This window comes from Dipodomys spectabilis, unplaced genomic scaffold (genome assembly GCF_019054845.1).
Source record: "Dipodomys spectabilis isolate Male_0828 unplaced genomic scaffold, ASM1905484v1 ptg000712l, whole genome shotgun sequence".
NCBI lineage: Eukaryota > Metazoa > Chordata > Mammalia > Rodentia > Heteromyidae > Dipodomys > Dipodomys spectabilis.
In genome coordinates, this window is record NW_024871389.1 from 160,918 (window position 1) to 185,198 (window position 24,281).

Sequence of the window (24,281 nt, forward strand, 5' to 3'; positions counted from 1 at the left end):
CCAGCCCCGAAGGCGGGTCCCTCTGGGGGACGGCGGGCGGCCCGAGGGCTGTGGTGCAGCCTTTTGGATGCTTTCTCAGTCTGGAGCTGGCCTTTGCTTCTGGCAGTCCGCTGCCTGTTAGGTGGAGAGAGGGAGAGAGAGAGAGAGAGAGAGAGCACGCCTCTCTCACAAACTCCACAGAGCTGACTTTCAAGTCCTGAAGCCTGTGAAATATCCCTGTCCCAAAGAAGAGGAAAGCAGAGGCCAGAGCCCCCCTCTCAGGAATTCCACGCGGGGCCCCGCCCCGCCTCTTCTGACCTCTGGGAACCATGAAGAAGCTGCCGTCCCTCGCCCACTGGCGCTCCTGGCTGCTGCTCTGTGTCTGTGGATTCCAGGTAACGTCCCGAGCAGCCGCGGTGTGTCCATGTGGACGTCTGTGGAGGCTCTCCGGCGTCCCGAGGTGTGGCCTTGTGATTCTTGCGGGTGTCTCACAGTGTGACCTTCCCTTGCAGGTGTGTGCAGTCCCACACAGAGCACAGGACCACCCAGGTAAGAGGTGTCACCTCCGCGGGCTGGCTGGCCGCGGCCTCTCGTTGCCTAGCTGGCACCTAGGGAGAGCTGATCAGCACCCTGGCTGTCCAGGGTCGCCTTTTACTCCTCTTTGCCCTCTGTCGACCCCGCCATGGGGCCATCTGGCCAACATCTTCACACTGTGATATGGAAGCTGGTCTCGTGGGACACATGGAACCTTGTGGTGAAGGGATGTGCTTCCCGCCTCTCTCACCTGAGCCCGCTAGAGCTCCCTCTGCGCCACAAGCCCTATGTGCCGCCGTCCTGGCAGGGCTGGTCCTGCCAGTGCCTGGCATGGCATGGGGAAACCTCACCTGGCCTGCACATGTGTGTGAGTGAGTGTGCGAGTGCGTGAAGGTACTGGACTTGAACTCTGGGCCTGGGCGCTGTCTTTCAGTTTTGCTCAAGGCTAGCACTCTACCACTTAAGCCACAGCTCTACATCTGGCTGCTTGGTGGTTAACTGGAGATAAGAGTCTCAGGGGCTTTCCTGCCCAGGCTGGCTTCAAACTGTGATCCTCAGGTGTCGGCCTCCTGACTATTAGGATTACAGGTATGAGGCACAGGTACCTGGCCGCCTTTGGCCTTGCCGCAGCGTGCCCGTGTGTGTAGACCAGGTGTGGAAGGGAGGGATGGGAAGGGGTGAGCGGCCCGGGAGCCGGGTTGGCCGCTCTAGGCCTGGGGCTCCCAGCCGCTTCTAACTCTGACCCTTTGCTGAGGCTTATGGCTGGCTTGGAGCCAGGCCTCTGACTCGGGGGGTGGGGGTGGGGGTGCGGTCCTGGCAGCCGTGAGCAGCCCGCCTGCTTCCAGGGAACGTGGTGATGGCTGCTGGAGCTCCAGCCCAGGCCACGGCCCGGCTGCCAGGGCCCTCTGGCAATCTCATGTAGGTGCACTTCAACCCTGCCCTTCCGAGTAGAGAGGTGGCCGATTCTCCCACCCACATCTTCAAGGCCCTCCCTCCTTAAATCCTCTGCACGCGTGTGGAAGCCATGGGCCCACCTGTTCCCCAGCCACTGCCCCAGCGGAAGGACCCAGGGGCCAGGTAGCCACACTTGTCACCACACTAAGGAGGCGTGCAGTGAGGAGGGGTCTGCTCATGGAAAAGGGGTCCATGGTCAGAGCTAGCAGGGCTCCCCTATATCACTCCAACACACTCCAAATCACTCCAAAGGCCTTCCAGGCTGTGCCCCTGGACATAGTGTCCCCCCCCCACTCCCCGTCCACAGCTGTGGGGCCTGCTGGGTGCCCGGCCGCCTCTCCGGAGCCCTGCAGATGGACACAGGCATGGCACACACAGGGAGCCCTGGTCAGATGGGGAGAAGGGGTGGGTACAGGGTTGGCACGCATCACCCTCAGGGCGTTAGCTGTTCAGGGCGTTAGCTGTTAAGCGTTTGCCAGCAGTGTGCTGGGCATCTTTACAGGGTTGCACCGGGTGGCAGATCTCCCAGGCCTGCACTTCAGCGATGGGAGTGATGGACCAGGACACAGGCATCGGGGGCAGTCAGGGGCATGGCACCCAAGGAGGTGACCGGGAAAGGACGGTGGTGCAGGATTGGGTGGGTGTGGGAGCTGGAGCTGAGCTAGGGCACTGCTAGTGTCCTGGTTCATGCAGCCATACCAAACCTCAGTTTTGGTAAGAAGGCCCAACAGGATATGCTGTTCATGTTGGTCCGTCCTGGCATCCGGCCGTGTGCCCTCTGCCTCGTCGGTGTGCAGAGGTCACTTGCCCTTGATCTGTGGCAGAGGGGACCCGGCTGGGTGGCGCCTCACTTGGAAGCCTGAGCCAGGCCGCACGCACACCCCCAGGGGATGCTCTGGGTGTGTAGGCCGGGTCATCTGTCCACACTGGCTCAGGGGGCTGCTGGATCCCTAGCTCTGCCAGTACGCAGGGGGCTTAGCTTCATAAGTGATCTCAAATCACGCCGCTTCTCAGGAGCCTCTGTGCTGTGGATGGTCGCCGAGCAGGTTTAGTGTGGTTATCCTGTCCTCACTTTGTGGAGAGACTGGAGAGCGGACACTGGGACCAGCCGGGCAGGGACATCTGCCACCACCCAGGCACCGAGCCCTGGTCCTGGCTCCCCATGACAACATACGAAGCTGTGCCTGTCAGTTAATTCCGACCCCTAGATGGTGCTGGCTAGGAGACTGCAAGTCATTTGCAAAAGTTTATAAACATGTCCTTTTATAGGTAATGACTGTAATGAGGACCGGGGGAATTGAGAAAAGTAGCAGCCACGTCACCACTCGGACCCTTCCTACCCGGGGGCCGTGGGGCTCTGACCCCAGCTGGGGCCAGCATGCCCGGCAGCCACCTGACTGCCTCTTGGGAGGCTGGGGAGCCCACAGCAGGTAATCACGGTGTATCATTCCACACAGTGACCCTGTGGTGTGTGGTCGACAGTGGCCCGCCCTGCACTGTGGGAACCTGAATGTCACCTTCCTAGGGTGGAAAACTACGTTCACGATGGCCTTTTGAAAAACAGCACTGTCATCCTGTCAGACACAGGGGTCTCTCAGATAGTGACTTTCTAGGGGCAAGGACTACAGATATAATTGCATTCCCTGTGTACCCTATGTTCATGATTAACTGGTCTCTACTCATTCCTGCATTTCATCACCCATTCTACCTGTGGAGTTATTTTTTTATTTATTAATTTTGTGCTTATACTGGGGCTTGAACTCAGGGCCTCACACTCTCATTTTAGGCTGATGCTCTACCACTTGAAACACCTCTGGCTATTTGGTGGTGAACTGGAGACAGAGAATCTCACAGATTTGTCTGCCCAGGCTGGTTCTGAACAGTGATCCTCAGATCTCAGCCTCCTGAGTAGCCAGGATTATAGGTGTGAACCACCAGTGCTCAGCTAGAGTATGTTTGTAATGACTAACATCCGGACCTTGGGAGATTTCAAATAAAAAAATCTGAATTATACACACACACACATGCATGTACACACACATGGAACACAGAGAGGAGATAGAATCCTTTACATAGCAGAAGTCTGACTCAGGGGCCAGACACCAGACCAGGCACAGAATGTCTGGTGGAGGTAACCGCCGGGGGAGGGCCGAGAGGGTGGTGACAGGGCCAGGAGGCCTGAGGGGAGGCTAAGACCTGGATTGGAAAGAGGCAGCTACACAAAACACAAGGACCAGCTTTCCAAGCAGTGGGGAACAGCAGACAGCCTGCGGGGAAATGAGCTTCAGTGTTGAAGGGAGGCGGATAGAGCCCAGCAGGCAGCGATGGACTGGTGGGGACCAAGGACAGGTCATTTGAAGGACCCCTTGAAGGTGGAGTCCTGGGAAGGGGAGGATGGAGATAACCGAAGGCAAGGGGCAGAGAGGAACCAGGAAAATTATGAGCTGTTGTCACCATCAATTCTTGTCTTCTCCCAGCCAACCTAAAATGATGGAACTTTAGATATGAGCGCAAGACTTATGATGGCAATGGCTGGAAATCTTCCCCTGCCTCTGTCTTCTCTTACCCTGCCCTGCCTCCCTTCCTCTTCCTTCTTTCTCCCAACCTCCCTGCACTGTCTTCTCCTGTCTCTGACTCATCCCCAAATGGCCATGTGACTGCCAGACGAGCCACAATGTCTAAGAAGACACCTTGCCTTGGGTGGGTCTGCCTGCGAGACCATGTGGCTGACTAGATCAGCTCTGGTCCTTCCTTGGTGATGGGAAGGTGGCCGCAGCCTGTCTCTGTCACAAAAGAGCAAGACCCTTTCTGGTTTCTCTGAATCCTTTAGGTTATATGGGCCTGTGGACGAGCCAGGCCTATCCTGTTAGCACCACCTCATTGTTATTTAAAATTGCCAGGACTAAATTGGGGGGAATTTTACACTTAGAACACCCAGATCTCTAACTTCTCCAAAAGCAGAGACCTGGAGATTCTGGACAACTGACCTGCAGTGGCACCAACATGGCATGGACAGGGTTCTGTGGTTGGGTGTCTGCAGCTCAACCTGCCACAGCCCTCCTGCCCTGTTCCAGGGCAGGACACGGCATACAAAGGCCCTGGTCCTTCATCGCTGGCACCTGCCTGTCAGCAGATGCATGCCACCAGCTGGTTAACCTGCAAAGCCATGCCCTCAGGATGGGCCTGGCCTGTAGGAGCAACAGTCTGTGCCCGTGCCCCTGTGCCCAGCTGTGAGTTCACATGGCAGTGCGTCACAGGGGCTAGGTGCCTTGGGAAGGGCAGCAGGGCAGCAGGTCCGGCAGCCCCTCCTGAGCACCTCTTCCCCGGCACCCCCTTGGGGTTGCAGCTCCTTCCGGGGTGATGCCATACCTATGTTTCTCAGCAATTCCTCCCAGAACCAGCTGCAGCCTCAGTCACCGGAGATGGTGAGAGGGTGTTGTGTCCGTACGTCAGTGACGCACAGGGGAGCTGAGCTGGCCTCTGTTCTCTATACACTATATGTGATTTCTTTTCCTGATTGTTCCCATGGTAAATAAAAGTCAGTGAAGGTTTTTTTCAGTGAGTATCCTCGATTTTAGGTGGAAATCATGGTAGATGAAGTGGGTGCTTTGGCCTCTTGCTTCTCCGAGTTCCACACACAGCCTCCAGATGTCCAGCAGGACTCTCTGGCCTGTAAACAGGAGCTAGGCCGTGGGCAGAGTCTTGCCTTTATGCTCCAGAAAGCACTTTGTCCTCGGCTTACATTTTAGACTTTTGTATCTAACATGCTTTAAGGACAAAAGGGAAACAAGTTTTTTCTTTTTGTCAGTCATGGGCCTTGAACTCTGGGCCTGGGTGCTGTCCCTCAGCTCCTCAGCTCAAGGCTAGCACTCTTACCACCTGAGCCACAGCGCCACTTCGTTTTCTGGTGGTTTATTGGAGATAAGAGTCTCACAGACTTTCCTGCCTGAGCTGGCTTTGAACTGCTATCCTCAGATCTCAGCCTCCTGAGTAGCTAGGATTACAGGTGTGAGCCACTGGCACCCAGCTAACAAGTTATTTCTTAACAGGAGGAGTTTTGTTTTGGTGCTGGGGACAAAGCCAGGAACTCTCTCAGGCATGCTAGGCAAGTGCTATACCTCAGCCTGAGAGGTTTAAAGATACAGCAGCCATAATACATCCAAGAAGGAATCAAGACACTTTTGTCACATATATTACATAAATACTATCATTTCACAGTTTAACTTGTTTCTGAGCAAAAATTTAAAACAATGCAGTCAAATTTATCACCTCAGAAAGCTTTTATATTTAATATTATTACACTCATCTTTTAATCCAGGTAGTATAAAGCATGAGGTGGGCTCCTTTTTTCTCCTCAAACAGTTAATGGCTCCACCAGTTTTTGCTGAGTATATTTCTCTTGTTCAAGACACCATCTTTATCATAAGCTATCCAGCCGGGTGCCAATGGCTCATGCCTGTAATCCAAGCTACTCAGGAGGCTGAGATGGAGATTTGAAGCCAGATTAGACAGACAAATCTGGGAGACTCTGCAATTAACCAGCAAGTCAGTGACTTCATCTGTTCATGTAACATGAGACTAGAAACTAGTATATCTGCATAATACGTAAACAGAAAGATCATGAAGCCAGCCCTTCTCAGTGGGCAGGATACAGGTACAGTGGGGGGCGGGGAGGGGGCAGTAGGGCTGGGCCTAGGAAATATCCTGTCTAACATGGCCTTGCATGTAATTTGAGCAAGGACTTTCTTGCTGATCTTACAAATAGGCAAAGGACACAATTATCTTGTCAGTCATTGTTAGCACGGATAAGAAAGTGTTTCCCAAATACGTCCACCAACAATGTCTAGCAGCACTGAGGTTCGTGTCCTTCCAGAACTGTTTTTCATAATTTCTTTCCTTGTCCAATGATGGTAGACATTGGCTTACTGTGGGGTTCATTTACTCTCCCCAATCAATCGAAGGTCCAGCTCACAGCTCCATCCTTTCCTCTGCAGGCTTTGCTGTCTTGGCCTCTGCTTCCCATTACTGGCCACTGGAAGATGTGGACGGGATCCACGAACTTCAGGATACAACTGGAGGTAGACCTGGGCACTGGGAGTGCTGCAGGCCAGGGGCTGGGGCATCAGGGCACCAGGAGAACCATTTGAGCCATGCCTCTGCCCGAGACCCCCTTTTAAATAGAAATTTTGAACAATTTAACTATTGTTCTTGATGCTATCAAGTAGCTGATGTGTCCAGCCACAGTGCCATAGTACAGAGCTCAGCCTGTGTTCCAGTCATTTCTGCTTTGGTTCCTGTGCAGTGTGTGTGTATGTGTGTGTGTGTGTGTGTGTTTGTGTATAAACATCCATACACATATATGGCAGAACTGGGGTTTGAACTCAAGACCTCATGCTTGCTAGGCAAGCACTCTACCACTTGAGCCATGCTACCATCCCATGTAATACATTAAAAAAACACAGGCTACTGATTACTATGGCCATGCGCCCCACCCTGCCAGCACACTGTCACCTTCCTATGGTTGAGATTTAGAATGCTGCCAGGAATCCACAGAACCCTTTAAAATGTTTCCTTACACTCTTGCAAGCTTCAGTCATGGCCTGGTGGTGGGGGAGGGCCTCTGGGAAGGACACAGGGCGCTGTCTTCAGTGTGGTTTGCTGGCCTGTCCTCTTCTTACGTGGATGGCCGCCCCTGAGCACAGCCTTACAGACAAATATTTTCTCTGAATTCATGCTTCGGTGGGGTGAAAACACACTGCAAGTTTCTGATGTGGCTGGTTCAGAGAAAAGAGAGCACTTGCCCTGGTCAAACCTCATTTTTTTCCTGTTGGGTCTTTGTTTTCAAGCTCTCGGAGGTAATACCCCTGAAAAGTGGAAATGCGTTGTCAAAATAAATAGCTCGCTGCCCAGGATCCAGCAACTAATATATTAGGAGTCATTTCAATAAAGAGTCTGATAGCTGCCTATCAGAGCGCTTGTCCCAAGCCCCCATCTGAGCCAGTCATTTAATCGATTAAGTCAGGAAATCACACAAATACATTGGCAAAGGGGCTGACCGCTGTCCATTGAGTGCACTGACTCTGGTCAGACTCTAAATAAACAGATCAGTGTTTTCTGGAAACCCTGGAAGTGGAGCATCAAGTGGTCTCCTCTCGCCATGCCACCCTGCCACCAGGCCGCCCTGGCACATTTCAGTTCAATGAGAGGTCCTCAAGGAAGAAGGATGGTGGATGGCTGGGAATCACGCCATGGATGTGCTGCTGCCTGCTGTCTGCGACTAGGCTCTGTCTTGTCACTTGTCACCATTTCACATGGTTGTGTTCATGCCCTGTTTGTGTCTCATCAGTTCTCACCAAACCATCCCCATAAATCCTTTTGTTGTAGCCATTTCACAAACGGCCAAGTTCAGTATCTTATCTCTCAACCATGCCTCTGTGTGGGAGTGGAGCCACTCTGGAACCCTCACCTGTGAGCTTGTGGCCGGGATAGACAGCTCCTGCACCCATCTTTGGGATGAACAGTGTGCTGCAGCTGGCCGGCATGAGGGCAGAGGAGCCCTGGGGAGGGGCGGCCGGGGTGGAAGGGGTCCCCTGCGGGCAGGCCTCGTTGAGAGGCGCGCCGGCCCTGCGTGTTTACTTGCGTTTGCCGTCGTCTCACTCATGTGTTGTGCCTTCTCTCTTGTTGTCTCACCCAGCATTGCGAGCCCACAACCTCACTGTGCTCCCTTCCCACAATTCTACCTTTGTTTCTACCAATGACTCTGCCTACTCCAATTTCTCTGCAACCGTAGGTGAGCACCTTATGTCTGTTTCTGATTTCTGTCATGTTGGGATCTCCAGTGAACTTGAGGGCTCAGCAGTCCAGTCCTGTGGGATGCCACTCTCTTGGTTGGCAGATAAGTGGGTAGCAGTAAGTAGAAGCAGACAGAGCCAGGGTGGATGGCCAGGCTCAGAGGGGCAGGTGCTTGTCCATACTCCCAGCAGATTCTGAAATGGAAGCTTATTTCCAGAGCAAAACCGAGCCAAGATGAGATCTTTTCAAAACACAGAAAGAGGGGAGAAGAAGCCCTTTTCAAGGAAAATCAAAATTAATTCAAAGTGCTTTATCCAGAATTTAATCTTTTCCAAACGTTAAAATCAGCATTATCTTTGCAGCTGGATTTTAAAACTCCTAAGATGCTTTCTTCTAAGACACACCCCCACGAGAGTCATGACTGAATTACTGTCTTCTTTAATGATCCCAGAGCCCACAGGGCTGTGTGTTCTCCATGCAGCTGAAACAGAAGGGCAGCAATTGTGGCATTTATTTGGTGGGCCTCAGAGACCAGTTCTGATCATATAGATCCATTTTCTAGCCCATCTCCCAGTTGCTCCTTCAACTGTGGGGTGTTTGGCTCCTGCAATTAATTTTGCCAAGCAAATGGTCTTGCCTAGGGGTTTGTGCAGACTAACTCAGTTAAGAAACTGTTATTTATCCATTTAGTGCTGTATAAGACATAGATCTCTCTGGCAAGAAACAGGGTAAGTAAAAACAATAGTTTCAACACAGTAAGGACAAACAGTGGTGTCCGGGGGTTATCCAGTCACAAAGCTGGCCTGGGGTGGCAGTGTTGGGTCAGAAGGCCGAACAGCTCCTGGGTATATACTGTACCCAAAGCCAACAGGGCCACTCTCCCCAGTCTCTCCCAAGTAGCAGAGGAAGATGAGCAAGCTGACCACAGTGAACAACAGATGCTGCCACTGTTAGGTTTCATAGGCCCCGCTTATCCTCTCTAAAAACTCCGTGCCTTCGTCTTTCCTCCATCAGACACATTTGAGTTGGAAACAGGACAAAACAAGATGTCTGGATGGGCAGGGCTTCTGAAGGGATTTATGGCTGTGGGGTCCTGCAGCTGGCGGGCCTTCCTCAGACTGTCCCAGGCCCTCCCAGGTCGGAAACACAGGCCCCAAAGCCAGGTGGGATTAGAATGCCCTAAGCCGAGCTCAGGAGAACAGAGAGCACATCATTCTCCATGTTCAGTCTACTAAAGGAAATTCGAAACGAGGATGGGCTGGGACGGATCCGGCAGCATGTGATATGATTAGGACAGCGGGGCACAGCCGTTCGTTTCACCCCAGTGGGTTCAACCATTGGCAAAAAGGACAGTTACTGTATCATTCCGCTGTAATGCATGTGACACATTAATAAGACATCAATAGGATATTATAATAATTTACCACCTAACACTTAAACTTATATATTATTTATAATTACTAATAGTTAAATATTAATGAATGCCATTAATATTCTAGATAGTGTGTGGTATTATGAATGTGCAATTATGAAGACAAGGAAGCTGTGAATCTGACTTGTGTCTTTAGGCTTCCAGTCTCATAGGGTCACTAACACACAGTGCTGTCTCTCCTCTCACTCAGACATTGTGGAAGGGAAGGTCAACAAAGGCATTTACCTCAAGGAGGAGAAGGGGGTAACACTCCTGTACTACGGCAGGTACAAGACGTCTTGCATCAGCAACCCGGCTCAGTGTGGCCCTGAGGGTAAGTGACTGTTGCCTCTCCTACTTCCATGCATTTCATTGTGGGTAATGGCTGCTTCTCTGGCCAGTGGCAGATGTGAACATGAAGCTCCCATCAATTATAGCATGAAATGTCAAATACAAGCTGGAGAGAGGGAGCGGAGGCAACATAGGCAGCTTGAGCTCAGACTGGAGTGCCATCCTGGAGATGGGAGTTATACACCATCATGGCCCAGAGCTATGGGATGGTGATATTTCATCTTGTCAGAGAGGAGGGGACCCTCCTTTGGGGAGCCACCTTGCTGCCACCCGCCCAGATTGGGATGGGGCTGCGGCATTTGTGGGAAGCAAATTGATGGTGTGGCTGCCACCACGTTATTTCTGGTTCTGACATGTGGATGCCCAGTCTGCAGGGTGTGCCTGTTAACCCTCACACTGGTTGTGCCCGGGCCACTGAGGGCAGCTGGCAGGGCTGCTGTATCTGTCCCCACCATCAGCCGAGGCCTATGGTTAGAGTGATAGCATGGACAAAGAACAGGTGGGAAAGGGCAAGCAGGGACCCACCCTTCTCCTCATTCCTCGTGAGAGGCCAACCTGCTCCTGGGGTCTGGCTGTGCACACAGCACATCTGGGCTGAGTTTGAAACTTTCTGAGCTGTCTCTCCTCTGCCATTATTACCAGCTGGAGCTTTCAAGTTGTTTCTTTTAGGCAAAATGGAAATGTTTGTTCCTAAGGGTAGAAAAGTTTCATGCAGTCCTGCTTAAGGCTCTGAGACATCTTGGGTCTTAGATGGCCCCAGGCAACAGGTTGTGTGTGGTTCTAGGAAGAGACAGACTCCATTCCAATGAGAACAGACAAATGTGGAAGGCTACATTTCAGACTCTGCCAGGCTCAGACGTGTGTGGAACAGCTCTGAGGTCAACACCTAGGCTGGGAAGCAGCTAATAGGACTTGAGCTTGTCCCCAGTTCAAAGAGCCCTGGGAACACAGCAGGCTTATTTCTGCAAACTCAAACTCCCCTCTGGGGAGTGGGAGGCAGGAGAGACTGAGCTCTGGGGAGTGGGACATTTTCATATGGTTTTCCCTGGCCTCCCAGGCAGCAGCTGCTCTGGGGAAGGGAGTATCTCTGTGGCTCAGCTAGAGTTTATCTCCCCCAGGTCCTGGGAGTCCCAGGGCTGGTACTTTCCCCGATGACAGACCCAGAGGGAGCCTGTGGCAGGGCCCAAGGGAAGTGTGGCTCAAAGCTTCCCAGCAAGGCCCCTGTACCCCAAGGCCCAGTAGCCTTGGAATTAAAAATCTTAAATTAGCTGCTACAAAAATAGAAAAATAGGAAATGTTTAAGGGCTTCTATTTTCCTCAAGAAAAGGCGTATTCCCATTTTGGGATCCTTGGTCTTTTGTAGTTATTCCTGACATTGGGCTAAATTGTCTCTTGAGGGGCTTAGGATTAACAACTTTCTTTCGGTGGGGGCGTCCTGGGGTTTGAACTGAAACTGTTCGGTTTGCCAGGCAAGTGCTCTACCACTTGAGCCATGCCTCCCCCCGATAGGGTCTGGCGTTTTTGCCCAAGTTGGCCTCAGACCACGATCCTCCTATCTCGGCTTCCAGAGTGCCTGGGAACACAGGCAGGAGCCACGGCAGCCATCTCTAACCCCGCTCAGCCAAGCGGGAGCGGCTGTAGTCACCTCCCCTTCCCCTTCTGGGAATCGGGGTGTCCGGCCTCCCCGCCGGGGCCCTCGGGCCAGGCCCTGCCTCCGCTCCCCCTTGGCAGGCACGAGGTGGCTAACTTTAGAAAGCTGTTGGAACAAGGTGGAAATGTTCGCGGGGCGGCCTGGGATGGAAGGTCCCGGAGGCCGGGCCGCGGGCTTCGGGAGCAGGCAGGCTCCGGACGGGGAGCCCGAGCCGCAGCAGGCAGGCTCCGGACGGGGAGCCCGAGCCACAGCAGGCTGGGCCGGCTGGGCGCGCGTGGTCCGGGGACGCGGGGCTGGGCGGGTCTGGCGGTGTGGAGGCCCTGGCAGGCTCGGCGCGCCGTACCTCGGCATCACCGGAGCCAGCAGCCTTCCTGACGCCGGGGCGCCTTGCTCCGACTGCCCCGCGCCGGACGCACGCACGCACGCGAGAGGTCCCCGCCGGGCCTGACGGGCACGTGGGCTGCAACTGGGCTGCACGACGCCCAGGCGTCCCCTCTCACCCAAGTGTGCATGCCTGTGCGCATGTGCACGCTCCTCCCCGCCACCTGGCCACTGGTGCGCATGCCCCTGCGTCCCGCCGCCCTTCCCAGATAACTGCGCATGCGCGCACGCTCTGCTCCCGCCATTTCGCCACTTGGAACTCAAGCGTGGCGGAGCCTTGGCCCTCGCCCTTTCCGGACTCGGCCTCTCCGCGGCGGGGCCTCCCTCCTGCCAGCCTGTGAGTCCGCTTGTCCTTACCTCGTCCTTCCTCCCTTCCTGCTGCCTGGCCCGGGAACTCGGGGTAGCATGGACTTCGCCCTTCATGGCCGCTCCCTCCTGTCAAGCTGGCACGGGACGAAGCGCCCTCGTCCAGGGTTCCTGTCCCCGACGCCCAGAGGCGTCGCTGTCCACAGGCCGCCCACGGCTTCGCGGCAGCATGGGGGCCGGGAGGCCGGTCCGGAGGCGTCCGGGCCCAGGGCTCGACCTCGGGGCCCGGGCGCTGCCGCTGGGTCGAGGCTGGTGCCCGGCCACGCGGGCCTCAGCCCCACTTCCGGTCTCTGGGGAGGAGTCCCGCGGGCGCTCCTGTCAGCCTCAGCCCCACTTCCGGTCTCGGGAGGAGTCCCGCGGGCGCTCCTGTCAGCCTCAGCCCCACTTCCGGTCTCCGGAGGAGTCCCGCGGACGCTCCTGTCAGGCCTCAGCCCCACTTCCGGGCTCTGGGGAGGAGTCCCGCGGACGCTCCTGTCAGCCTCAGCCCCACTTCCGGTCTCCGGAGGAGTCCCGCGGACGCTCCTGTCAGCCTCAGCGCCACTTCCGGTCTCCGGAGGAGTCCCGCGGACGCTCCTGTCAGGCCTCAGCCCCACTTCCGGTCTCTGGGGAGGAGTCCCGCGGACGCTCCTGTCAGCCTCAGCCCCACTTCCGGGCTCTGGGGAGGAGTCCCGCGGGCGCTCCTGTCAGGCCTCAGTTCCACTTCCGGCCTCTGGGGAGGAGTCCCGCGGGCGCTCCTGTCAGGCCTCAGCCCCACTTCCGGCCTCTGGGGAGGAGTCCCGCGGGCGCTCCTGTCAGGCCTCAGCTCCACTTCCGGTCTCTGGGGAGGAGTCCCGCGGGCGCTCCTGTCAGGCCTCAGTTCCACTTCCGGTCTCTGGGGAGGAGTCCCGCGGGCGCTCCTGTCAGGCCTCAGCTCCACTTCCGGCCTCTGGGGAGGAGTCCCGCGGGCGCTCCTGTCAGCCTCAGCCCCACTTCCGGCCTCTGGGGAGGAGTCCCGCGGGCGCTCCTGTCAGCCTCAGCTCCACTTCCGGCCTCTGGGGAGGAGTCCCGCGGGCGCTCCTGTCAGGCCTCAGTTCCACTTCCGGCCTCTGGGGAGGAGTCCCGCGGGCGCTCCTGTCAGCCTCAGCTCCACTTCCGGCCTCTGGGGAGGAGTCCCGCGGGCGCTCCTGTCAGGCCTCAGCTCCACTTCCGGTCTCTGGGGAGGAGTCCCGCGGGCGCTCCTGTCAGCCTCAGCTCCACTTCCGGCCTCTGGGGAGGAGTCCCGCGGGCGCTCCTGTCAGGCGCGGCCAGGAATCGAGCTGCGGTCGGCAGAGCTCCGCCTCCCGAGGAGCTGAGACCCCCCGCGGGGCCGCCGGCCTCCGCTCGGTACCTTCGTTCTTACCGAGCGCCGTGGTCTGCAACGTGGAGACCAGACGCTTCTCGATGGACAGTTGTGAAGGGGCGACGCTGAGCGGCGCCGTGTGGGCCGCGGGCCGGTGTCGGCGCTGTGCCACCGTCACCTCCAGGACGAAGACCATCTCGTCTTCCATGCTTTCTTTGCTTGAACGTTTGGACCTCTGGACACTCTCTTATGGCCATTTCACCTTGGGCCTCGAAAGTGTAGGTGGACATGAGTGAGTGTGTTTCAGGTGGACTGTCTGCTTAGATTATCCATCTCTTGACTTCATCTGTGACCTTGCACAGCACTAATATTTGTGAACTTACAGCTCCCAGTCATTTCCAGGGACCTCTGTCTTCTGAGGACGTGCGCCTCATTTTACATTTTGGATGGGTTCAGATTCACTGCTCGTTGCAAGAACAACGTATAGAATCAATTGGTCAGTGTCGGGCTTCATTCTTTCCCTTACCTTTCCTTTCTCCATATTGATCTCAGTCTCTGGTTGTGACAACACTGAGTCTCTTCAGACTGGAGACACAGGCTGGCATTTGCGCACAAGCCCATCCCCAGAGGGCCCATCGTGTTTTAGGCAGAGTGAGCTAAGAAGCAGGCTACGGGTCCACAACCTGCTTTTATGTCCTCAATCCAACACCACACTGAGTTTTTAAGATTTATTTTTATTACCTAATCCTTACCTAACAGTATTGACTTTTTTATTATTTATTTTTCCTGGGGAGAGTCCTGTGGCCAGGACAGCATCATATTGAATTGAGGAAAAGGAATTAAATGTGGCAACATTTTCTTTTGGGAAATATCGACTTCTGTGAATCCTACTGGGATTACATTTCATAACAAAAATTTCACAACTCACCATGTGTGCCTTGCTATGAAATCAGTTGTTTCTGAGCATAGAGAGGCAGTCGGGTAGTCTGGTGTTCACTCTGACCTCCGTGACATGGAGTACAAGGAAGAGGTCTGGGACTGTGTCCCCTCCTCCCACCATTGGAGTGTGGCCTGCATGCTGCCCTCCAGCCTCTCTTACTGTCCACAGGATGTGTGATATGTACCACAATGACAATAGGTTGCCGCCTCCGCTGTCTCTCATGATGTTCATGTCATGTAGCACTCCCCATGGTTCAGCTTTCCTCAGCAGCCTGCAAGGTGCCCCAAGGACCCAGGTAGAACACTGGAGACTTCCAGAGTCCAGGACTCTCCCAGTACTGTAAAGTTCATGGTATGGGGTTTTCTGTTTGTTTTGGTTGTGGTATAGAGGTTTGAACTAAGGGTCTCATGCCCTCTTTTGCCTCTGCCCCACTTGAGCCATGTCCCTAGTCCTACTTTGAAAGTCAGCTTTCCTTTGTAGCTGATCCAGAGTGATTGTGCATAATCACGGGTCCAGTATGTATTGTGGATGACCAGACTAGCTCAGCTGATGAATCTGTCACCCAGACTGCCACTGTTTCTTTGTGGTGGTGAGAACATTCAAAATCTTGAGGTTCTTTTTCTTCTTAAAATTGTTCATAAAGGTGATGTACACAGGGGTGACAGTTACATAAGTAAGGCAATGAATGCATTTCTTTTTGGACAATGTCATCCTTTCCCTCACTTTCTATTTCTGTGAGAGTTTCCTTTTACAAAAGCAATAGAGTGAGAAGTTCAAGCCAGGGTTATAAAAGTTATGCCAGGGTTTCCGTGTTTATATTAATTATGCTGGGGCTTTGACCACACAAAGATACAGAGCCATTTAGCTGCCATAGGACATTGGAAAGTCTTGAAACAAATATGTCAATTCAGAGATACTACAGTGAGGATGGCTATCAACAAGACACCAGTTTCTCTACCAGTAGCAGCTGCCTTCTGTAGACTCAGTGGTTCCAGGGTGATTCCTCCCCCACTCTTCTCCCTTTTCCCCTCTGCCCCTGCCCCATCCTCATCAGCTCTGTTTGTTCTCAGCCAGGAATCATGGGTGGTCACTGACCCCAGCCTGACTTGGGGCCAGGCTGCTGCAGAGTGCACATGTGTGGCTGTGCATGTATGTAACACAGACATGCAATGTACACATGTGTAGACATGCACACAACATACAGATATGTATGTATCTTTGTGGACACATGTAATATGCACAAGTGCATACATGTATAACCATACACAAGTGTATTCACACATACACATGAGTACACACACAACACACAGGACATACATGTACACAATACATACAAAACTGTACATACAAACATATACATGCATATAACTTGTGGTGTCCAAACATGCAATACACACATACATATACAAGTGTACATACACATCACTATACTTTAATACATACTTTAATACAATTGTACATATACATGTAATAGAAGTATGTACATACATTAATACAAGTGTACATATACGTGTAATACAAGTATGTAAATACATATGCAAGAAAACTGTTTTCTTACTTAGCGGGAAGGGGAGGTGGGTATGGCTTACTGGAGGTAGGAAGCAGAGTATAGGTAGGTGGTTAGAGATGCACAGGGTAATGACAAGGCCACAAGCCAACACAGCTGAGCCCTGTGGCCCTGAGAGAGAAGCTGGGCCCCAGACTTGTGGGAGGCTGGCTTTGTGCCCCTCCATATCTGGAGACTGGGGGTCGGGTCCACCTGGAGCAGCTCGTTGCACTGACCATTGTAACAGGGACCACTTCATCCACATGGCAAACTGCTTTTCCCAGCATGGGCCTGGGGGTCAACTTAGGAAGAGCCTGCAGATGGTGTCTGCAGAAAAATGGTTGCTGCCAGCATCTGTGAGCCATCGGCAGGAGGTGGGAGCCAGGGGCATCGCAGCCTTTAAAATGTGTTTCTCCCATGAACCTCCTATGAGCCTTCGCACTTGCGGGAGGCAAGTGCCAGGGGCAGCACAGACTTTAAACGTGCATTTCTCCCATGAAAAGAACTTTCCTCCTGAGAATTTAGTTTAAAACATATAATTTGAGATGTGCAAAAAAATTAGCTTCAAGTTCCATTTGAAATATTCTTTCAAAATTTTAAAGAACATCTTACAACTCAGCAGAGGAGCTTGTTTTAAAAAGCTATGAACTCTGTTAGGATGTAACTGTGAAGATATAAAAATGACAATGTACAAGTGTATTTATGGACATGGAAGGAAATTCATGAAGCAGTAAATGTTTTCTTCAAGTGTTTATCAACCCATATATACAAGATGGTTCTTTGTAAAATGTATTCACAAAAAAGATTTTGGTGGGTCTGGACAGGGAAAAAGAAGGGCCACGGTGAAGGTTTGCATTTGCAAGCCTGGGAGTGGACTGCATGGGATCTGACCTCAGCCAGTCACTAGACTGTCTACATCAGGTATTTAGTGAACCTTTGGCAGACATGAGCCAGCAGTCCTCAGTGCACTTTTGCTTCTGAGTGGCTTGTACATATTCTGCTTCCACCAGCTTACCCACCTCTTTCTGTCCTCAGGGGTCACGTTTTCCTTTTTCTGGAAGACACAAGGCGAGCAGTCCAGACCGGTCTCCTCTGCCTATGGGGGACAGGTCATCTCTGATGGCTTCAGAGTCTGCTCCAGTGGTGGCAAAGGCTCCGTGGAGCTGTACACGCGTGACAACTCCATGACATGGGAGGCTACCTTCAGCCCTCCAGGTGAGTGGTGTCTCTAGCCCAGAGCTCCTGATGCTGTTGTGACAGCAGGACCCGGCGGAGCCTGTGGGGGCGCATGAGCAAGGAGTCCCTGGGAGGGCATGAAGCCTGTGACAAGGGGTTCAGAGCTGGGCCAGGCAGTCCTGACTGGGAGCTCACTGCAAGCTGCTGTGTGCATTGTGGAGTGGAGGTGGGAATGGAATAGAACCTGCAAGCAAAGGGCAATGGGAGAACCAGCTTAGGCCTTGCGTCCAAACTCCAGGGAATCCTGTCAGGCCTCACCCTAATATACCACATAAAGATCAGAGAAAGGAGGCTCATTCACACCATAGGCAGTGCAAGAAGAGGCAGGATACGCATTTCAGCCCGTCTTCCCTGTACAGGCAAGCACTGGGGCTTTAGTAGAAGAACTGGGCCCATGGGAAGGGATGTATAGTACCAAATAGCTCTGGGCCCCTGGTCTCCGTTGGGCCCCTGGTTTTGGTTGTCCCTCATCTTGGTATTGGTCAGGGGGCCTTGTTACAGTGCCAGCGGTTGCTGCATGGCTGGTGCTGTTAGGGGAGGCACTGCTCTTCCTTGCTTGCAGATAATTTCTGTTGTAAAAATGTTATCCATGAGTCCTGGAACTTGCTGGATTCTAAGTAATTGCAAGAGAGGCAGACCCAGAACACCGGTGGTCTCGGTGGAGGAGGAGGAGCACTGAGAACTGGTGGTCTTGGTGGTGGAGGAGCACTGAGGATCGGTGGTCTTGGTGATGGTGGAGGAGGAGCACTGGAGACCGGTGGTCTTGGTGGTGGAGGAGGAGCACTGAGGACTGGTGGTCTCGGTGGAGGAGGAGGAGCACTGAGGACTGGTGGTCTTGGTGGTGGTGGAGGAGGAGCACTGATGACTGGTGGTCTTGGTGGTGGAGGAGGAGCACTGAGGACTGGTGGTCTTGGTGGTGGAGGAGGAGCACTGAGGATCGGTGGTCTTGGTGGTGGTGGAGGAGCACTGATGACTGGTGGTCTTGGTAGTGGTGGAGGAGCACTGAGGACTGGTGGTCTTGGTGGTGGAGGAGCACTGAGGACTGGTGGTCTTGGTGGGGGAGGAGGAGCACTGAGGACTGGTGGTCTTGGTGGAGGAGGAGCACTGAGGACTGGTGGTCTTGTTGGTGGTGGAGGAGGAGCACTGAGGACTGGTGGTCTTGGTGGTGGTGGAGGAGCACTGAGGACTGGTGGTCTTGGTGGTGGTGGAGGAGGAGCACTGAGGACCGGTGGTCTTGGTGGTGGTGGAGGAGCATTGAGGACTGGTGGTCTTGGTGGTGGTGGTGGAGGAGCACTGAGGACCGGTGGTCTCGGTGGTGGAGGAGGAGGAGCACTGAGGACCGGTGGTCTTGGTGGTGGTGGAGGAGGAGCACTGATGACTGGTGGTCTTGGTGGTGGTGGAGGAGGAGCACTGAGGACTGGTGGTCTTGGTGGAGGAGGAGCACTGAGGACTGGTGGTCTTGGTGGTGGTGGTGGAGGAGCACTGATGACTGGTGGTCTTGGTGGTGGTGGAGGAGCACTGAGGACTGGTGGTCTTGGTGGTAGTGGAGGAGCACTGAGGACCGGTGGTCTTGGTGGTGGAGGAGCACTGAGGACTGGTGGTCTCGGTGGTGGTGGAGGAGCACTGAGGACTGGTGGTCTTGGTGGTGGTGGAGGAGGAGCACTGAGGACCGGTGGTCTTGGTGGTGGTGGAGGAGGAGCACTGATGACTGGTGGTCTTGGTGGAGGAGGAGCACTGAGAACTGGTGGTCTTGGTGGTGGTGGAGGAGCACTGAGGACTGGTGGTCTTGGTGGTGGTGGAGGAGGAGCACTGAGGACTAGTGGTCTTGGTGGTGGTGGAGGAGGAGCACTGAGGACTGGTGGTCTTGGTGGTGGTGGAGGAGGAGCACTGAGGACTGGTGGTCTTGGTGGTGGTGGAGGAGCATTGAGGACTGGTGGTCTTGGTGGTGGTGGAGGAGGAGCACTGAGGACTGGTGGTCTTGGTGGTGGTGGAGGAGGAGCACTGATGACTGGTGGTCTTGGTGGTGGTGGAGGAGGAGCACTGATGACTGGTGGTCTTGGTGGAGGAGGAGCACTGATGACTGGTGGTCTTGGTGGTGGTGGAGGAGGAGCACTGAGGACTGGTGGTCTTGGTGGAGGAGGAGCACTGATGACTGGTGGTCTTGGTGGAGGAGGAGGAGCAGTGAGGATCGGTGGTCTTGGTGGTGGAGGAGGAGCACTGAGGACTGGTGGTCTTGGTGGTGGAGGAGCACTGAGGATCGGTGGTCTTGGTGGTGGTGGAGGAGGAGCACTGAGGACCGGTGGTCTTGGTGGAGGAGGAGCACTGAGGACTGGTGGTCTTGGTGGAGGAGGAGCACTGATGACTGGTGGTCTTGGTGGTGGTGGAGGAGGAGCACTGATGACTGGTGGTCTTGGTGGTGGAGGAGGAGGAGCACTGAGGACTGGTGGTCTTGGTGGAGGTGGAGGAGGAGCGCTGATGACTGGTGGTCTTGGTGGTGGAGGAGGAGCACTGAGGACTGGTGGTCTTGGTGGTGGTGGAGGAGGAGCACTGAGGACCGGTGGTCTTGGTGGTGGTGGAGGAGGAGCACTGAGGACCGGTGGTCTTGGTGGTGGAGGAGGAGGAGCACTGAGGACTGGTGGTCTTGGTGGAGGAGGAGGAGCACTGAGGACTGGTGGTCTTGGTGGTGGTGGAGGAGGAGCACTGAGGACTGGTGGTCTTGGTGGTGGAGGAGCACTGAGGATCGGTGGTCTTGGTGGTGGTGGAGGAGGAGCACTGAGGACCGGTGGTCTTGGTGGAGGAGGAGCACTGAGGACCGGTGGTCTTGGTGGAGGAGGAGCACTGAGGACTGGTGGTCTTGGTGGAGGAGGAGCACTGATGACTGGTGGTCTTGGTGGTGGTGGAGGAGGAGCACTGATGACTGGTGGTCTTGGTGGTGGAGGAGGAGGAGCACTGAGGACTGGTGGTCTTGGTGGAGGTGGAGGAGGAGCGCTGATGACTGGTGGTCTTGGTGGTGGAGGAGGAGCACTGAGGACTGGTGGTCTTGGTGGTGGTGGAGGAGGAGCACTGAGGACCGGTGGTCTTGGTGGTGGTGGAGGAGGAGCACTGAGGACCGGTGGTCTTGGTGGTGGAGGAGGAGGAGCACTGAGGACTGGTGGTCTTGGTGGAGGAGGAGGAGCACTGAGGACTGGTGGTCTTGGTGGTGGTGGAGGAGGAGCACTGAGGACTGGTGGTCTTGGTGGTAGTGGAGGAGGAGCACTGAGGACTGGTGGTCTTGGTGGAGGAGGAGGAGCACTGATGACTGGTGGTCTTGGTGGTGGTGGAGGAGCACTGAGGACTGGTGGTCTTGGTGGAGGAGGAGCACTGAGGACTGGTGGTCTTGGTGGTGGAGGAGGAGCACTGAGGACTGGTGGTCTTGGTGGTGGAGGAGGAGGAGCACTGAGGACTGGTGGTCTTGGTGGTGGTGGAGGAGCATTGAGGACTGGTGGTCTTGGTGGAGGAGGAGGAGCACTGATGACTGGTGGTCTTGGTGGAGGAGGAGCACTGAGGACTGGTGGTCTTGGTGGTGGAGGAGGAGCACTGAGGACCGGTGGTCTTGGTGGTGGAGGAGCACTGAGGACTGGTGGTCTTGGTGGTGGAGGAGGAGGAGCACTGAGGATCGGTGGTCTTGGTGGTGGTGGAGGAGGAGCACTGAGGACTGGTGGTCTTGGTGGAGGAGGAGGAGCACTGAGAACTGGTGGTCTTGGTGGTGGAGGAGCACTGAGGACTGGTGGTCTTGGTGGTGGAGGAGGAGCACTGAGGATCGGTGGTCTTGGTGGTGGAGGAGGAGCACTGAGGACTGGTGGTCTTGGTGGTGGAGGAGGAGCACTGAGGACTGGTGGTCTTGGTGGTGGAGGAGGAGCACTGAGGATCGGTGGTCTTGGTGGTGGTGGAGGAGCACTGAGGACCGGTGGTCTTGGTGGTGGTGGAGGAGCACTGAGGACCGGTGGTCTTGGTGATGGTGGTACTAGGGACACTGGAAAGAGGCAGAGATGCTGAGATGCTGAGCTTGATGGGGGTGGGAAGGTCCTCAGGTTCTTATTAAGGCCTTGAAGATCATCTACTGGGCCTGAGGCTGAGGTGTAGGGAGAAAACAAGGAAGGCTAGGGAGGGTCCACAGTGGACTTTGAAAAGGCAGAGACTTGGCCATGGGGGATTTCAGTTGGCAGGCCAGGAGGGGACCAGAAAGGGCTGGGCAAAGGTGGAGGGGGGGAGGAAGCTGAAGATGGAGGCCTCCGTAGAAAAGAGGTACCTTTGAAGTATTTTGGGAAATTTATTTCTGGTTCATTCGAGGGAAGTTGTGACTCACTTATTACATGGTCTACCTAGATTCCACCTCTGTGCCTTGCAGTGTGTGGAATCAGGTTCTTACCACCTGTGCTTGGGTCTTTCATTTGCAGTTGAGGCCATAACATGCCTCTACCTGTGCTCCTAACACACACTCTAGATTTGCCCTCTTGGATCCCCACGGCCGCCTATACTCCGCCGTACATAGTACTATTGGAACCTCAGCTGTGACCCATACCACCTCTTGCTTGCTGTCAGAGTTGTGTGTGTATAAGAGCCTCATCCCAGTGCACCTTGGGACAATCATGCGAGGCACCTGGCAGGTTCTTTGAACTTTAACACGTGTTAAGATAAACTACTGTTTTCACGCAGGGAAATGGAGAGATTTTGTAAACATCTCTGCAGGGAAATATGTTCTTCATTTGTACATTAAAGGGATTTGTTATTCTCATTTTCAGAATCCAGAGTAATAATACTGTGGGCCTGTTTAGGATCCCAGTGTCCTCCAGAGACTCAAAATTATTTAGAATGTTTCACAATCCTGAGTGAGAAGCCCTGATGTAATTGCTGGTCATCCTCAATGGCTAGGTGGCGGGTGCTGTGTTTTTTAGAAGGGCTGCCCTGTTTCTCTGCAGCAAGCCCATTAGAACTTCTTACAGAGCTCATAAACAAAAGGGCCCCTTTGGGCACCAGCAAGCTGCCCTCAAAGTGGTATAAGATCTTCTCATACATGAACATGGCTCTCAGGCCAGAAGAGGAGGGGCTTCCTGATGATGAGACAGGTGGCCAGAAGAGAAGGGGCTTCCTCATGATGGGCTGGTCTAGCCTACCACACTTGCCTAGATGGCTCTTGTAATACATTCTGTGCCATAGCTAAGACCGATACCACAGGCCATGGGCCCAGGACCTCAGAGGTTTTATAGTCCTGTTCTGTGATTGCCTAAGTAGTATTAAAAATACTTTGGATGAGTTTCAGCCATTATTTATGATTTCATTTTAGCATGAGGGTTTCCCAGTTTTGCTTGGAAATAAAAAGACCGGCAGTACATGGGCTTGATCTCTGGTGTGAATGGTGGGTGCAGGTCTGCCTTCCAGATGGGGCAACCAACCTCAGTTGGCCAGTCAGCATCCAGACCCGGTCCTCAAGGAGGCTTCCACTCTCAGCTGCTCCCTGCTGCAGCTCTTTGGCGTCTGCTGGCTTGGCCAGTACAGCTGGATGGTGTGCTGTTGTGGTTCTCAACAGACCTTTCAATCCACAGCAGAACTCAGTGCAAAGAATAGAGCGATCCTATGTGTCTCCACCTCTGCCCACAGTTGGCACCCACAGGTGCTGCTGGCCTGCATTAACACATCATGGTCATACAGAGTTCACCTGAGGTCCACTCCTGGTGTTCCTTGGCTTAGGCCTTGTGTATAGGCTTGTGTGACCTGCCTAGCTCAGTTCTTCTTGTTGTGGTCAGTGTATTCAGGCTTTTTACATAGTCACATACCATCTGCAAACAAAGATAGCTTATTATATCTTTCTCAACCTGTGTATACATTTTTCCTCTTTTTTTTTTTTGCCATCTTGCATTAGCCAGGACTGGCAGTAGGAAGTTGAAAAGTTGTGAGAGCACCCTTGTCTTGTTCCTGACAATGAGCTCATGGTCTGAGTGGCTGAGGCTCTTTGTCTTGCCTTAATTTTTTTTTTTATCAACCTTCGTCAGGATTTAAATTCGTGACTCGCATGTGAAAATTCAAGGGTAGAAGCAAAAGAACTGCTAAAACTGACTAAACTTGTGCCTCAGGCCCTACATTAAGTTACCAGTCATCCTGAGAGAGGAGGCTGTTCTCAGAGCCCGAGGCACAACACTCCTTCCGATGGCTCTCACAAGTGTCTCTCTTTTCCAGGTCCCTATTGGACTCACATCTTGTTTACATGGAAATCCAAGGAGGGCCTGAAAGTCTATGTCAATGGCACCCTGAGCACCTCTGATCCGAGCGGAAAAGTGTCACACACCTACGGCGAGCCCCACGTCAACCTGGTGATTGGGTCTGAGCAGGACCACAGCAAGCGATATGAGAACGGAGCTTTTGACGAGTTCATCATCTGGGAACGGGCCCTGACTCCAGACGAGATTGAGATGTACTTCACAGCCGCCATTGGTCAGTGAGTGGGCGGCCTGTGGGCGGGGCCACTGGCCAGTGAGCGAGTGGCTGTGGGCGGGGCCACTGGCCCGTGAGTGGGAGGGCTGAGGTGGGATGAGGGCTGGTCTTGGGGCCCTCTTCTAGCAACCCTCCTTCCCAGTCTCCTGGGTCACAGCCGGCAGTGCTGCAGGTGTGAGCTATATCATAATGAGCCTGATAAATACAGTTGTTTTCCAGAACACCTGTTCCCTAAGATAAATTCACCAATTCACCAGAGATACTCTGGGATTAATACTCTCCTGAGTACTACAGGGCTTCGAGGTGTATGTGATGGGTGGTTTCAGAAAGGTTTGGATAATAAACATGGGGTGC

The 24,281-nt window shown here is 54.0% G+C and overlaps 1 protein-coding gene across 1 annotated transcript in view; it reads left to right on the top strand.

Annotated features, from left to right (window-relative positions):
* Window positions 1-296: 296 nt before the first annotated feature.
* The window catches only part of LOC122101940 (adhesion G-protein coupled receptor D1-like), an 83,090-nt gene continuing 59,105 nt past the window's right edge, over window positions 297-24,281 (top strand). The window contains exons 1-7 of the mRNA XM_042672427.1: window positions 297-374; window positions 492-528; window positions 6,462-6,545; window positions 8,162-8,257; window positions 9,882-10,004; window positions 17,259-17,438; window positions 23,673-23,927. Of these exons, the coding sequence (XP_042528361.1) occupies window positions 309-374; window positions 492-528; window positions 6,462-6,545; window positions 8,162-8,257; window positions 9,882-10,004; window positions 17,259-17,438; window positions 23,673-23,927 (841 nt within the window). The 5' untranslated portion in view covers window positions 297-308. The remainder of the gene's footprint in view (window positions 375-491; window positions 529-6,461; window positions 6,546-8,161; window positions 8,258-9,881; window positions 10,005-17,258; window positions 17,439-23,672; window positions 23,928-24,281) is intronic.